Below are 17,500 nucleotides of genomic sequence, written 5' to 3'. Positions count from 1 at the left end.
AAACTATCAAGAAAAAGTCCACATATTACAAAAAGAAAGTCAGAATATTTATTTCACGATCATTTTATAAAAAATATGGAACTTTTACAATAACATTGTTGTTAATCGAACAAGAACACATTTCTGATTTCCAAATAGTTTCTACTTTTGTGATTTACTGTGTGACATACAAGTTGACATTTTAGAGTAAATATATCATCATCTTTAAAAAAAACTGAAGTTGCAATGTTATGATATAAACATGCTATTTTAGAAGAATTTAATGTAGTTGTATGATAAAAGTTGTAATTTGACAAGAAAAAAGTTTATATGGAGAAAGTATGTTTCTACGTGAAAAAAGTTCATGAGAAAATGTGCAATTAAAAAAGGTGTAATATGAGACTAATACTCGTTAAACTTAATTGTGTGTAGTTTTTAAAGTTCACAGACAAAAATGTCAAGAATTACAAGGAACAAATTGACATTTCAAAAGAATAGAGTCGCAAATTGAAAATGAAATTCCCCAACGGGGACCAATACATCTAAATCTATAATCTAATCTAAATTTTGCAAAAACAAAATAAATTGCAGTGTCATTTGAAAAAAAAGTTGTGTTTAGAAGAGAATAAAAATACTTACTTTTCCGGTAAGATTTTTTTTAAATTTTGAAGCATGACACAAAAGAACATCATTTTAATGTTATCGCACCATTTCAAAAGATTTAGTAAAATGTCACGAATTTTATTTTAAAATAATAGAAATAAAGAAAAAATAATAAATTAACATGTAAAAGTCCACATTTTACAAAAAGAAAGTCAGAATATTTATTTCACAATAATTTAAAAAAAATATGATACTTTTACAGTAACATTGTTGTTAATCACACAAGAACACATTTCTGATTTCCAAATAATATGTCATTTTAAATATTTAATGTGTGGAATAAAAGTAGAATTTTTAGAATAAATATATCATCATCTTTAAAAAAACTGAAGTTGAAATTTCATGATAAAAACATGCTATTTTAGAAGAATGTATTGTAGTTGTATGATAAAAGTTGTAATTTGACAAGAAAAAAGTTAACATTTTATAAAGACAAAGTATGTTTCTACGTGAAAAAAGTTCATGAGAAAATGTGCAATTCAAAAAGGTGTAATATGTGACTAATACTTGTTCAACTTAATTGTGTGTAGTTTTTAAAGTTCTCCTTGTTGTACACAGACAAACATGTCAAGAAGTAGGATGTTACTTTTTAAAAGCTCGCAATCGTGCAGGAACAAAAACAAGTAAACAAAAAACACATTTTTGTGATAAAAAGTTTGGAGTCTTTAGAGACAAAAAAGTGCACTTTTGTTGTTATTTTACTTGTTGAAATAATAAGTGATCATTTTATGATTTTTTTTCTCTAAAATAGTAAATATATCATCATCTTTAAAAAAAAAAAAGTTTTTCATGAGAATGTAATGTAGTTGCATGATAAAAGTTGTCATTTGACAAGAAAAAGTTAACATTTTAAAAGGAGAAAGTTAGTTTTTGCATGAAAGAAGTTCATGAGAAAATGTGCAATTAAAAAAGGTGTAATATGAGACTAATACTAGTTCAACTTGATTGTGTGTAGTTTTTAAAGTTCTCCTTGTTGTTCACAGACTTAGAAATGGCAGTAATGATTGAACAACATATTTATTATATTCCTTTACACCTGCAGCACATCTCACTGAGTCAGCAGGTGTACCTAATGTTGGGGCCCTTTTCATCAGCAAATTACGCAATGCTGTCCGGTTCAATGTCGGCTGCGAGCGTCGTTGCGACATGAAGGAAACAAACGTCACGATTACGTCACAGCCGAGCTGCGGCCTTGAAGACGCTGACGGTCACCATGAACTTTCAATGACGCTGAATAAATAATAGTAATAATAATAAGTTTGAATGACGCTGAATAAATAATAGTAATAATAATAATAAGTTTGAATGACGCTGAATAAATAATAATAATAATACGTTTGAATGACGCTGAATAAATAATAGCAATAATAATAACTTTGAATGACGCTGAATAAATAATAGTAATAATAATAAGTTTGAATGACGCTGAATAAATAATAGTAATAATAATACGTTTGAATGACGCTGAATAAATAATAGTAATAATAATAATAATACGTTTGAATGACTTTGAATAAATAATAGTAATAATAATAAGTTTGAATGACGCTGAATAAATAATAGTAATAATAATAAGTTTGAATTACGCTGAATAAATAATAGTAATAATAATACGTTTCAATGACGCTGAATAAATAATAGTAATAATAATAAGTTTCAATGACGCTGAATAAATAATAATAATAATAATAAGTTTGAATGACGCTGAATAAATAATAGTAATAATAAGTTTGAATGACACCAAATAAATAATAGTAATAATAATAAGTTTGAATGACGCTGAATAAATAATAGTAATAATAATAAGTTTGAATGACGCTGAATAAATAATAGTAATAATAATAAGTTTGAATTACGCTGAATAAATAATAGTAATAATAATACGTTTGAATGACGCTGAATAAATAATAGTAATAATAATAAGTTTGAATGACGCTGAATAAATAATAATAATAATAATAAGTTTGAATTACGCTGAATAAATAATAGTAATAATAAGTTTGAATGACGCTGAATAAATAATAGTAATAATAATAAGTTTGAATGACGCTGAATAAATAATAATAATAATAATAAGTTTGAATGACGATGAATAAATAATAGTAATAATAAGTTCGAATGACACCAAATAAATAATAGTAATAATAATAAGTTTGAATGACGCTGAATAAATAATAGTAATAATAATAAGTTTGAATTACGCTGAATAAATAATAGTAATAATAATACGTTTCAATGACGCTGAATAAATAATAGTAATAATAATAAGTTTCAATGACACTGAATAAATAATAATAATAATAATAAGTTTGAATGACGCTGAATAAATAATAGTAATAATAAGTTTGAATGACACCAAATAAATAATAGTAATAATAATACGTTTGAATGACGCTGAATAAATAATAGTAATAATATTACGTTTGAATGACGCTGAATAAATAATAGTAATAATAATACGTTTGAATTACGCTGAATAAATAATAGTAATAATAATACGTTTGAATGACGCTGAATAAATAATAGTAATAATAATAAGTTTGAATGACGCTGAATAAATAATAATAATAATAATAAGTTTGAATTACGCTGAATAAATAATAGTAATAATAAGTTTGAATGACGCTGAATAAATAATAGTAATTATAATAAGTTTGAATGACGCTGAATAAATAATAATAATAATAATAAGTTTGAATGACGATGAATAAATAATAGTAATAATAAGTTCGAATGACACCAAATAAATAATAGTAATAATAATAAGATTGAATGATGCTGAATAAACCCTAAAGAATCCCACTTGACTCCAGAGGAGACTCACCGATTGCACACGATGATGATGACCACCACCGCGATGAGGAAGACCAGGCCGGCAGCCGCAGATCCGATGATGAGGGGCAGCTTCTCCCGGATGCTCATGTTGTATTCGGCTGCAGGAAGAAATACATGCAAAAATGACATAAAAGTCTTATAAAAGTGTTATATTTATATTAGTTATATTAGCCTACTATCAAAATGACTTTAAAAGTCTTATAAAAGTGTTATAATGAAGACAACACATGATGTAAGTGTCTATATTAGCTATATTAGCCTACTATCAAAATGACTTTAAAAGTCTTATAAAAGTGTTATAATGAAGACAACACATGATGTAAGTGTCTATATTAGCTATATTAGCCTACTATCAAAATGACTTTAAAAGTCTTATAAAAGTGTTATATTGAAGACAACACATGATGTAAGTGTCTATATTAGTTATATTAGCCTACTATCAAAATGACTTTAAAAGTCTTATAAAAGTGTTATAATGAAGACAACACATGATGTAAGTGTCTATATTAGCTATATTAGCCTACTATCAAAATGACGTTAAAAGTCTTATATAAGTGTTATAATGAAGACAACACATGATGTAAGTGTCTATATTAGCTATATTAGCCTACTATAAAAATGACTTTAAAAGTCTTATATAAGTGTTATAATGAAGGCAACACATGATGTAAGTGTCTATATTAGCCTACTATCAAAATGACTTTAAAAGTCTTATATAAGTGTTATAATGAAGGCAACACATGATGTAAGTGTCTATATTAGCTATATTAGCCTACTATCAAAATGACTTTAAAAGTCTTATATAAGTGTTATAATGAAGGCAACACATGATGTAAGTGTCTATATTAGCCTACTATCAAAATGACTTTAAAAGTCTTATATAAGTGTTATAATGAAGGCAACACATGATGTAAGTGTCTATATTAGCCTACTATCAAAATGACTTTAAAAGTCTTATATAAGTGTTATAATTGTTGTCTTTGTTTAGTTTTGTCCATGACTTAGTGTTTGTCAGTGTAAATAAAGTGTGATGTAGTGTAAATAAAGTGTGATGTAGTGTAAATAAAGTGTAAATAAGGTGTGATGTAGTGTAAATAAAGTGTGATGTATAAAGTGTGATGTAGTGTAAATAAAGTGTGATGTAGTGTAAATAAAGTGTGATGTATAAAGTGTGATGTAGTGTAAATAAAGTGTGATGTAGTGTAAATAAAGTGTGATGTATAAAGTGTGATGTAGTGTAAATAAAGTGTGATGTAGTGTAAATAAAGTGTGATGTAGTGTAAATAAAGTGTGATGTAGTGTAAATAAGGTGTGATGTAGTGTAAATAAAGTGTGATGTATAAAGTGTGATGTAGTGTAAATAAAGTGTGATGTAGTGTAAATAAAGTGTGATGTATAAAGTGTGATGTAGTGTAAATAAAGTGTGATGTAGTGTAAATAAAGTGTGATGTATAGAGTGTGATGTAGTGTAAATAAAGTGTGATGTATAAAGTGTGATGTAGTGTAAATAAAGTGTGATGTAGTGTAAATAAAGTGTGATGTATAAAGTGTGATGTATAAAGTGTGATGTAGTGTAAATAAAGTGTGATGTATAAAGTGTGATGTAGTGTAAATAAAGTGTGATGTAGTGTAAATAAAGTGTGATGTATAAAGTGTGATGTATAAAGTGTGATGTAGTGTAAATAAAGTGTGATGTAGTGTAAATAAAGTGTGATGTATAAAGTGTGATGTAGTGTAAATAAAGTGTGATGTAGTGTAAATAAAGTGTGATGTATAGAGTGTGATGTAGTGTAAATAAAGTGTGATGTATAAAGTGTGATGTAGTGTAAATAAAGTGTGATGTAGTGTAAATAAAGTGTGATGTATAAAGTGTGATGTATAAAGTGTGATGTAGTGTAAATAAAGTGTGATGTATAAAGTGTGATGTAGTGTAAATAAAGTGTGATGTAGTGTAAATAAAGTGTGATGTATAAAGTGTGATGTATAAAGTGTGATGTAGTGTAAATAAAGTGTGATGTGAGTCCAGTGTCACCTTCAGTCATGGTCTGGAAGTACAGTTTGCCGCTGTAGCGTCCGAAGCCGGCGACGGTGCGAGCTCGCACCTGGAAGACGTAGATGTTCCCCGACTTGAGGCCCCGGATGACCACGGTGTTGGTCTGGCTTCTGATGGTGGTGGCGTTGTACTCCGACTGATCCTGGGTCAGTCCAAGGAGCATGCAAAGGAATGATTGAAACACTTTTACAACAACACTTGCAGTTCATTGCAAAACTTCACCACTGCTAACATCAAATAAAACCTGACACCATGAAAGTGTCTGGTGCACACCAACTGAACCATGAAAGTGTCTGGTGCACACCAACTGAACCATGAAAGTGTCTGGTGCACACCAACTGAACCATGAAAGTGTCTGGTGCACACCAACTGAACCATGAAAGTGTCTGGTGCACACCAACTGAACCATGAAAGTGTCTGGTGCACACCAACTGAACCATGAAAGTGTCTGGTGCACACCAACTGAACCAAAGACCACAATAAAGTGTCTGGTGTATTGATAGTATCCACATCTGGATGGATCAGCCCTTCTTTACATGTATTGATAGTATCCACATCTGGATGGATCAGCCCTTCTTTACATGTATTGATAGTATCCACATCTGGATGGAACACCCCTTCTTTACATGTATTGATAGTATCCACATCTGGATGGATCAGCCCTTCTTTACATGTATTGATAGTATCCACATCTGGATGGATCAGCCCTTCTTTACATGTATTGATAGTATCCACATCTGAATGGATCAGCCCTTCTTTACATGTATTGATAGTATCCACATCTGGATGGATCAGCCCTTCTTTACATGTATTGATAGTATCCACATCTGGATGGATCACCCCTTCTTTACATGTATTGATAGTATCCACATCTGGATGGAACACCCCTTCTTTACATGTATTGATAGTATCCACATCTGGATGGATCAGCCCTTCTTTACATGTATTGATAGTATCCACATCTGGATGGATCAGCCCTTCTTTACATGTATTGATAGTATCCACATCTGGATGGATCAGCCCTTCTTTACATGTATTGATAGTATCCACATCTGGATGGATCAGCCCTTCTTTACATGTATTGATAGCATCCACATCTGGATGGATCAGCCCCTCTTTACATGTATTGATAGTATCCACATCTGGATGGATCAGCCCTTTCTTTACATGTATTGATAGTATCCACATCTGGATGGATCAGCCCTTCTTTACATGTATTGATAGTATCCACATCTGGATGGATCAGCCCTTTCTTTACATGTATTGATAGTATCCACATTTGGATGGATCAGCCCTTCTTTACATGTATTGATAGTATTCACATCTGGATGGATCAGCCCTTCTTTACATGTATTGATAGTATCCACATCTGGATGGATCAGCCCTTCTTTACATGTATTGATAGTATCCACATCTGGATGGATCAGCCCTTCTTTACATCGGAACTTTAGCGGTTAGCTTCTTGTGTCGTCCTGTAGCATGCTTAGACATTCTGCTCCTCCAGTGATAATGCTACATTCCACCATGTTCGGTGAGCACTGGTATGTTAGAAGCAGCTTCGCACTGCGGATAGACGACACATTTGTTACTGACTGCTCTCAAATTGGAGGCGGTGTTTTGGCGAGACATGCACCCTCCTGGAGTTCACACAAGTGTGTGTAAGTGTAATTGTGTAAGCTGGAATATTCACTTTATTTTGAAGGGATCTTTCACGTGAGTACAATCTCTGGGTGGCAGAGCAGGTGAAAAGTCTAAAGATGATGTCATAGTTTGTGGTGGAAGCAGGTCAATGTCATACGGACATGGATTGTTGTTATCAAAAAAGGTATTTTTAAAGGATGAAAGAGTGAAATATTCCAAAGTTTCCTTCAGCTACATGGAATAAAAAGAAGAAGGCAGCCTACCTTCTCGTAGTATTGCAGCTCATAGTCCAGGATGACTCCATTGGGCTGGTCTGGCTGAGACCAGGACAAGGTGATGCTGTCTATGGTGCGGCTCACTTGGTGCATGATGGACACGCTGGACGGTGCTGCCACCACACACAGAAGAACAGAAAAGAACAGAACAGAAGCGTGTAAAACAAGAGGATTGCTGCTTTGGTTGGCAAGATTCTGATCCTGCACAGACACATGTGCGCTTTCATTGCAGCATTCCAAAATAAAAGCCTCTCTGTTAGCCTGCACATTTCATACGTCATCATGTAAGTGTCCTCTTTTCCCTCCTAAAGAAGAGCTGCAAGCAACATGGCGGTTTTTTTCTTGTATTTTGTTTATGAAAATGTTTATATTGTGGCTCGCTGGCTCATCTTGTGTGCTGAAGGAAGAGAAACCAACTGACTGCAACTTCCTTGAAGACAAACCAACTGACTGCAACTTCCTTGAAGAGAAACCAACTGACTGCAACTTCCTTGAAGAGAAACCAACTGACCGCAACTTCCTTGAAGAGAAACCAACTTACTGCAACTTCCTTGAAGAGAAACTAACTGAATGCAACTTCCTTGAAGAGAAACCAACTGACCGCAACTTCCTTGAAGAAAAACCAACTGACAAAACTTCCTTGAAGAGAAACCAACTGACTGTAACTTCCTTGAAGAGAAACCAACTGACTACAACTTCCTTGAAGAGAAACCAACTGACTGTAACTTCCTTGAAGAAAAACCAACTGACTGCAACTTCCTTGAAGAGAAACCAACTGACTGCAACTTCCTTGAAGATAAAACAACTGACTGCAACTTCCTTGAAGAGAAACCAACTGACTGCAACATCCTTGAAGAGAAACCAACTGACTGCAACTTCCTTGAAGAGAAACCAACTGACCGCAACTTCCTTGAAGAGAAACCAACTTACTGCAACTTCCTTGAAGAGAAACTAACTGAATGCAACTTCCTTGAAGAGAAACCAACTGACCGCAACTTCCTTGAAGAAAAACCAACTGACTTCAACTTCCTTGAAGAGAAACCAACTGACTACAACTTCCTTGAAGAGAAACCAACTGACTGCAACTTCCTTGAAGATAAAACAACTGACTGCAACTTCCTTGAAGAGAAACCAACTGACCGCAACTTCCTTGAAGAGAAACCAACTGACTGCAACATCCTTGAAGAGAAACCAACTGACTGCAACTTCCTTGAAGAGAAACCAACTGACTGCAACTTCCTCGAAGAAAAACCAACTGACTGCAACTTCCTTGAAGAGAAACCAACTGACCGCAACTTCCTCGAAGAAAAACCAACTGACTGCAACTTCCTTGAAGAGAAACCAACTGACTGCAACTTCCTTGAAGAGAAACTAACTGACTACAACTTCCTTGAAGAGAAACCAACTGACTGCAACTTCCTTGAAGAGAAACCAACTGACTGCAACTTCCTTGAAGAGAAACCAACTGACTGCAACTTCCTTGAAGAGAAACCAACTGACTGCAGCTTCCTTGAAGAGAAACCAACTTACTGCAACTTCCTTGAAGACAAACCAACTGACTACAACTTCCTTGAAGAGAAACCAACTGACTGCAACTTCCTTGAAGATAAAACAACTGACTGCAACTTCCTTGAAGAGAAACCAACTGACTGCAACTTCCTTGAAGAGAAACCAACTGACCGCAACTTCCTTGAAGAGAAACCAACTGACTGCAACTTCCTTGAAGAGAAACTAACTGAATGCAACTTCCTTGAAGAGAAACCAACTGACCGCAACTTCCTTGAAGAAAAACCAACTGACTGCAACTTCCTTGAAGAGAAACCAACTGACTGCAACTTCCTTGAAGAGAAACCAACTGACTACAACTTCCTTGAAGAGAAACCAACTGACTGCAACTTCCTTGAAGATAAAACAACTGACTGCAACTTCCTTGAAGAGAAACCAAGTGACTGCAACTTCCTTGAAGAGAAACCAACTGACTACAACTTCCTTGAAGAGAAAACAACTGACTGCAACTTCCATGAAGAGAAACCAACTGACTTCAACTTCCTTGAGGAGAAACCAACTGACTGCAACTTCCTTGAAGAAAAACCAACTGACTGCAACTTCCTTGAAGAAAAACCAACTGACTGCAACTTCCTTGAAGAGAAACCAACTGACTGCAACTTCTTTGAAGAGAAACCAACTTATTGCAACTTCCTTGAAGGGAAAAGTCCGCTGAGAACGGAGTCAATGAGAGTCGCTCTAGTCCGCCTATAAAGCGCTCTAAGAAACCTCCAAAAGCCTCTATCATCACTTTACAGAGGCAGTGAAGTTGTCAGGTTGTGTAAATGGTAAATAAAAAGAGAATACAACAAATCCTCTTCAACTTATATTCAATTGAATAGACTGCAAAGACAAGATATTTCATGTTCACACTGAGAAACTTTGGTATTTTTTGCAAATAATCATGAATTTAGAATTTATTGGCAGCAACACATTGCAAAAAAGTCTTGGAAACGCTCGAAACAAAAGTGTCGCCCTTCGATTTGCAGACCACAGACTTTCTTACCTGCGCCAAAAAGGGTTATAGTTTGACCTGGACTTGTAATAATAATAATAATAATAATAATAATAATAATAATATATTTTATTTGTAAAAGCACTTTACATTGAACAAACAACCTCAAAGTGCTACAGTGCATTAAAAACAACAGCAACAACTCTAGTAAATAGTACAAAAATAAAATAAATAAAAAATAAAATAAATACAAAAAATGTAATTAATAAAGAAATAAAAACTAGAACAGCCTAGCACACATATATCTAAATAAAGGTTTTTTAAAAGCTATTCATGGACAGATTTCATGTCCAAAAAAAGCAATTCCTCTTATCTACGACGAGTACGAACACACTCCACTTCCTGCTTACGGAGTTCTGCGGCCGTTCCCGCGCTGCGCAGAGGATTCTGGGAGATGTAGTTTATTTACAGGCTAAAAATAAAAAAACCTACACTAACCAAGTGTTTGTTTCATACCGTCACAGGTCACGGTTTTGTTAAGAAGACTTTGAAACCCAAATAGTGCGACATGTGCAAAACACCTTTATTTAGCAGCTCTTATGGGCGGAATAGATCAGTGTTTTTACACCTTTTTTGAGCCAAGGCACATTTTTTGCGTTGGAATAATGCAGAGGCACACCAACCAGCAATAATCATTAAAGGAAGAAACTCAGTTGACAGTAAAAAGTTGTTGGATATGACTTTAAAGCAGGGGTCACCAACCTTTTTGAAAGCAAGAGCTACTTCTTGGGTAGTGATTAATGCGAAGGGCTACCAGTTTGATACACACTTCAATAAATTGCCAGAAATAGCCAATTTGCTCAATTTACCTTTAACTCTATGTTATTATTAATAATTAATGATATTTACACTTAATTGAACGGTTTAAAAGAGGAGAAAACACGAAAAAAAATGACAATTAAATTTTGAAACATAGTTTATCTTCAATTTCGACTCTCTAAAATTCAAAATTCAACCGAAAAAAAGAAGAGAAAAACTAGCTAACTCGAATCTTTTTGAAAAAATTAAAAAAATTATTCATGGAACATCATTACTCATTTTTCCTGATTAAGATTAATTTTTAGAATTTTGATGACATGTTTTAAATAGGTTAAAATCCAATCTGCACTTTGTTAGAATATATAACAAATCATTATTTCTTCTAGATTTTCCAGAACAAACATTTTAAAAGAAATTCAAAAGACTTTTAAATAAGATTTAAATTTGATTCTACAGATTTTCTAGATTTGCCACAATAATTTCTTTGAATTTTAATGATAATAGGTTTGAAGAAATATTTCACATATATTCTTCGTCGAAAAAACAGAAGCTAAAATGAAGAATTAAATTAAAATGTATTTATTATTCTTTACAATAAAAAAAATAAATTTACTTGAACATTTATTTAAAGAAAGGAAGGAAATTAAAAGGTAAATCCTAAAATCATTTTTAAGGTTTGATTTTTTCTCTAAAATTGTCTTTCTGAAAGTTATAAGAAGCAAAGTAAAAAAATGTATGAATTTATTTAAACAAGTGAAGACCAAGTCTTTAAAATATTTTCTTGGATTTTCAAATTCTATTTGAGTTTTGTCTCTCTTAGAATTAAAAATGTCAGGCAAAGTGAGACCAGATTGCTAGTAAATAAATACAATTTAAAAAATAGAGGCAGCTTACTGGTAAGTGCTGCTATTTGAACTATTTTTAGAACAGGCCAGCGGGCTACTCATCTGGTCCTTACGGGCTACCTGGTGCCCGCGGGCACCGCGTTGGTGACCCCTGCTTTAAAGCATAACCAAGCATGCATCACTATAGCTCTTGTCTCAAAGTAGGTGTACTGTCACCACCTGTCACATCACACCCTGACTTATTTGGACTTGTTTGCTGTTTTCCTGTGTAGTGTTTTACTTCTTGTCTTGCGCTCCTATTTTGGTGACTTTTTCTCTTTTTTCTGTATTTTCCTGTAGCAGTTTCATGTCTTCCTTTGAGCGATATTTCCCGCATCTACTTTGTTTTAGCAATCAAGAATATTTCACTTGTTTTTATCCTTCTTTGTGGGGACATTGTTGATTGTCACGTCATGTTCGGATGTGCATTGTCTTTGCTCCACAGTAAGTCTTTGCTGTTGTCCAGCATTCTGTTTTTGTTTACTTTGTAGCCAGTTCAGTTTTAGTTTTGTTCTGAATAGCCTTCTCTAAACTTCAATGCCTTTTCTTAGGGGCACTCACCTTTTGTTTATTTTTGCTTTAAGCATTAGACACCTTTTTACCTGCACCCTGCCTCCCGCTGTTTCCCACATCTACAAAGCAATTAGCTACTTGCTGCCACCTGCTGATATGGAAGAGTATTACACGGTTACTCTGCCGAGCTCTAGACAGCACCGACACTCAACAACAACAACACACCATTTGCAGACTATAATTAATGCTTTGCAAAACAATATTTTTAACCCATTTAGGTGAAAGTAGATCATCTCCCACGGCACACCAGACTGTATCTCACGCCGCGGCACAGTGGTTGAAAAACACTGGAATAGAGGACCTCCAATTGACTCCACTGTTAGCTGACTTTGACCAAGGATTGTGAATGATAGGCACACTTGCACTTGAAATAAGTTGGTCAGGGGTATATTTTGTTTTCCAGGCGCACAGAAATAAGCAGCAATGGCGTTTGTGGCTGACGTTTACAACTTGGGTGGTCAACAACCTGCTGCTCTCTCTCCGTGACAACACCCATTACCATTAGTTCTGCTGCTCTCTCTCCTGTGCACCACCAACACAACAACCATTACCATTAGTTCTGGGCGGCACAGGTCAGCTAAAGCTAAGAGAGGCGCAATGTCTGGTGTGTGTGTGTGTGTGTGTGTGTGTGTGTGTGTGTGTGTGTGTGTGTGTGTGTGTGTGTGTGTGTGTGTGTGTGTGTGTGTGTGTGTGTGTGTGTGTGTGTGTGTGAAAGAAGAGGAAAGATTTATGGACACCCCCGCCTACAAAACACACAATCCCACAGCACACCCTGGCTCCCCCCAGTCCCGACAGTTAAGACCCAAGTCCGGGACACGTGTTCCCAGAGCAGAACCGCAGTGCTCCGTGGACTATAATCAGGGGCGGTGCAGCTGTGTACAGAATGTCGGTCTCTGGTCCTTTGTGATAGGACAGCTGGGCGGGCGGGCGGGCGGGCGGGCAGCGTCCTTGCTGGTTCCTTGCTGACCATCAACCTCTTTTCTCTAACCACTTCATTATCATCGGCTGCTTGGCCGAGTGGAATGGCCAAACAACACGAGTGGTCAGTGTTTCACCCGGCCTATGATGATCAGCAGGTCAGTGTTTCACCCGGCCTATGATGGTCAGCAGGTCAGTGTTTCACCCGGCCTATGATGGTCAGCAGGTCAGTGTTTCACCCGGCCTATGATGGTCAGCAGGTCAGTGTTTCACCCGGCATATGATGGTCTGCAGGTCAGTGTTTCACCCGGCCTATGATGGTCAGCAGGTCAGTGTTTCACCCGGGCTATGATGGTCAGCAGGTCAGTGTTTCACCCGGCCTATGATGGTCAGCAGGTTAGTGTTTCACCCGGCCTATGATGGTCAGCAGGTCAGTGTATCACCCGGCCTATGATGGTCAGCAGGTCAGTGTTTCACCCGGCCTATGATGGTCAGCAGGTCAGTGTTTCACCCGGCCTATGATGGTCAACACCCCACTCACCTTGGACCATCAAACTACCACCCACACACCCCACTCACCTTGGACCATCAAACTACCATCCACACACTCCACTCACCCTGGACCATCAAACTACCATCCACACACCCCACTCACCTTGGACCATCAAACTACCATCCACACACCCCACTCACCTTGGACCATCAAACTACCATCCACACACTCCACTCACATTGGACCATCAAACTACCACCCATACACCCCACTCACCTTGGACCATCAAACTACCATCCACACACTCCACTCACCTTGGACCATCAAACTACCATCCACACACTCCACTCACCTTGGACCATCAAACTACCATCCACACACCCCACTCACCTTGGACCATCAAACTACCACCCATACACCCCACTCACCTTGGACCATCAAACTACCATCCACACACTCCACTCACCTTGGACCATCAAACTACCATCCACACACCCCACTCACCTAACCTTGGACCATCCAACTACCATCCACACACCCCACTCACCTTGGACAATCCAACTACCATCCACACACCCCACTTACCTTGGACCATCAAACTACCATCCACACACCCCACTCACCTTGGACCATCAAACTACCATCCACACACCCCACTCACCTTGGACCATCAAACTACCATCCACACACCCCACTCACCTTGGACCATCAAACTATCATCCACACACCCCACTCACCTTGGACAATCCAACTACCATCCACACACCCCACTCACCTTGGACAATCAAACTACCATCCACACACCCCACTCACCTTGGACCATCAAACTACCATCCACACACTCCACTCACCCTGGACCATCAAACTACCATCCACACACCCCACTCACCTTGGACCATCAAACTACCATCCCCACACCCCACTCACCTTGGACCATCAAACTACCATCCCCACACCCCACTCACCTTGGACCATCAAACTACCATCCACACACTCCACTCACCTTGGACCATCAAACTACCATCCACACACCCCACTCACCTTGGACCATCAAACTACCTTTTTCCAAGTTCAAAAGAAAATTCCAGGACTTCCTGGTTTTCCAAAGCCCTGTTTTCACCTCTGTCTTAATTAGTATCATTATCTTATAATGGCATTATTTTTGTATTGTTTCACTTTCACAAATTCCTCAGTAAATTCCCCAAACGTCAGCGTGAAGTTAACGAGTGTGTTTAGCTGATTGGAGAGCTAGCTTGTGCAGCTAGTGGGTCCATGACCATGACTTCTGTTTTGTTTGATCAGCCGTTTTACTGCCTTGTCACAGACACTGTTTAGAAACAATGAAAGTAAGTGAATAAACATTTAGAAAATGTTTCGTACCAGCATATATTAGCGGCTAATGTTCCAGTGCGGCTTAAAAATGTAAAAATATGTATCTCTTCTTAAATGTAGTGAGTGTGACTTATATATACTTTATAGTCTGAAAAATAGAATATTTTTAATTTCTTGTCAAATCATCTAAACAAACTTAATACAAATGAATAGTATGTTTTCATGCATGCATATTTGTACGTGCTATAATGTAATGACACTAGCGTCGTTAGCATTAGCTAATATGCTAACACCTCTACGAGTTAGTGAGTTTTATTAACTTACAACGGCATTTTATTTTGTTTTGTTTTAGTTCCACAAATTCCTCAGTAAATTTACCAAAATGTCAGCGTGGAGTTATTGAGTGTGTTTAGCTGATTGGAGAGCTAGCTTGACTTCTGTTTTGTTTGATCAGCCGTTTTACTGCCCTGCTACAGACACCGTTTGGTAACAATTAGGTGATGTAAATAAACATTTTGTATCAGTATATATCTGCAGCCTATAGTCCAGTGCGCCTAATACATGGAAACATCTTTTTTTCTGCCAAAATGTAGTGGGCGTGGCTTATATGACGCTCCGTGGTCCAATTCTTCATGGCTGCCCGTTATAAAACTGCCAAACTCCTGATGTTCATCTCCAAAATGGACGTCGAGCCGAACAGATGAGCGTTGCCTAATAAAACAATCTGTCGCTCCTCTGAGAACTCAGGAGTATCTGGTTATGGACGCACGTAGACCCAGGCGCAGAACGTAGACCCAGGCGCAGCACGTAGACCCAGGTGCAGCACATAGACCCAGGCGCAGCACATAGACCCAGGCGCAGCACATAGACCCAGGCGCAGCACATAGACCCAGGCGCAGCACGGACGCTGCGTAAACACGCTATGGAAAGACCACTTCTTGAGCCACATGGGTCTTAGAGACGGACGCTGCGTAAACACGCTATGGAAAGACCACTTCTTGAGCCACATGGGTCTTAGAGACGGACGCTGCGTAAACACGTTATGGAAAGACCACTTCTTGAGCCACATGGGTCTTAGAGACGTAAACACGCTATGGAAAGACCACTTCTTGAGCCACATGGGTCTTAGAGACGGACGCTGCGTAAACACGCTATGGAAAGACCACTTCTTGAGCCACATGGGTCTTAGAGACGGACGCTGCGTAAACACGCTATGGAAAGACCACTTCTTGAGCCACACGGGTCTTAGAGACGGACGCTGCGTAAACACGCTATGGAAAGACCACTTCTTGAGCCACACGGGTCTTAGAGACGGACGCTGCGTAAACACGCTATGGAAAGACCACTTCTTGAGCCACATGGGTCTTAGAGACGGACGCTGCGTAAACACGCTATGGAAAGACCACTTCTTGAGCCACATGGGTCTTAGAGACGTAAACACGCTATGGAAAGACCACTTCTTGAGCCACATGTTAGCCCGGAGAATGTAAAGAAAGAGCAGCAATGTTTTATGAAATGAAGGGCCGCTCTTTCAAGGACTGTCACTTTCTTGCAGCCAGGCGAGGTGAGGCACCTAATGTTGCTGTTGGGGTCTCTGAGGCGGAAACTCCAGCTGTTCAGGAGGATTTAGGCTTCAGGGGTCGTATTTATCAAGCTTCTTAGAATGACTCCTAAGAAGTCTGCTAAGAGTTGACTTAAGAGTAAATAAATTCTTGTCTGACAGCTGCACTTGAAAGTGAGTTACTCCCACTTTCAGCAAGTGTAGGACTGAATGTGAAGTGTCACACTCCCAGCTGAATGACGACATTACTTTGTGCCCTAAACGCAACTTTAGGTGAGGTCATTTCTGTGTCCATAGAAATGACCAAACACGGAAGGGAATCCCTTGGCTAAGAATAAAGAAATATGTTAGAAATATTGAAGTGGACAATGGGCGTGTATATTTGGACAATAAACTACAAAATAATACAAAACAAACAAACAATATTGGCAATGAATCAAAAATAAATGTTTCCTTTTTTTTTTTTTTCCAATTCATTAATTAGGCAACTAATTTGAAACTGAAAGTGTGATGTTGCTGATGAGATGAGATGACGCCCCTTATTAAATCTGGGACACAAATAATACCTGCTCTGTCTAAACGACACTGTTTGATCAGCTGCTCGTCATCAAACAAAGCCAGGACATCCTTCTGCTCCCTGAACCTTGGCACACGTCTCTCCCGCCTCAGTGCCATACCCCGCTGGCAACTCCTAACCACCTCTGAAGGTCTCTTAAATATCCTGGAGAGACTTAAAAAAGTTAATAAATAGCTTTTATTCTTAAGTTTGAGAGTAGGACTACATTTCGCAAATTCTCAGGACTTAAGTGTAAAATGGCACTCTAAGACGCTTGATAAATACGGTCCCGGACCTCACTTTGCGCCTGGGTCTGGGTCTGGGTCTGGGTCTGGGTCTGGGTCTGGGTCTGGGTCTGGGTGCTGACGTGACTCCGTCAATGACAGATTGTGTGGCTAATGAAGTCTCCTCATTCTCA

At 37.5% G+C, this 17,500-nt stretch overlaps 1 protein-coding gene across 5 annotated transcripts in view; it reads right to left on the bottom strand.

Annotated features, from left to right (window-relative positions):
• Positions 1 to 17,500, bottom strand: part of LOC133643377 (ephrin type-B receptor 2-like) — a 291,286-nt gene that overhangs the window by 22,335 nt on the left and 251,451 nt on the right. For all 5 annotated transcript variants that reach the window (XM_062037896.1, XM_062037898.1, XM_062037897.1 and 2 more), the window contains exons 6-8: positions 7,435 to 7,559; positions 5,510 to 5,672; positions 3,467 to 3,575 (exon numbers count right to left, since the gene is read on the bottom strand). In XM_062037896.1, coding sequence (XP_061893880.1) covers positions 3,467 to 3,575; positions 5,510 to 5,672; positions 7,435 to 7,559 — 397 coding nt within the window. The remainder of the gene's footprint in view (positions 1 to 3,466; positions 3,576 to 5,509; positions 5,673 to 7,434; positions 7,560 to 17,500) is intronic.

This window comes from Entelurus aequoreus, linkage group LG26 (assembly GCF_033978785.1).
Source record: "Entelurus aequoreus isolate RoL-2023_Sb linkage group LG26, RoL_Eaeq_v1.1, whole genome shotgun sequence".
In the NCBI taxonomy this organism is placed as follows: domain Eukaryota; kingdom Metazoa; phylum Chordata; class Actinopteri; order Syngnathiformes; family Syngnathidae; genus Entelurus; species Entelurus aequoreus.
Note: the sequence above shows the minus strand (reverse complement) of the source record. Positions and strands in the feature narration are given on the sequence as shown.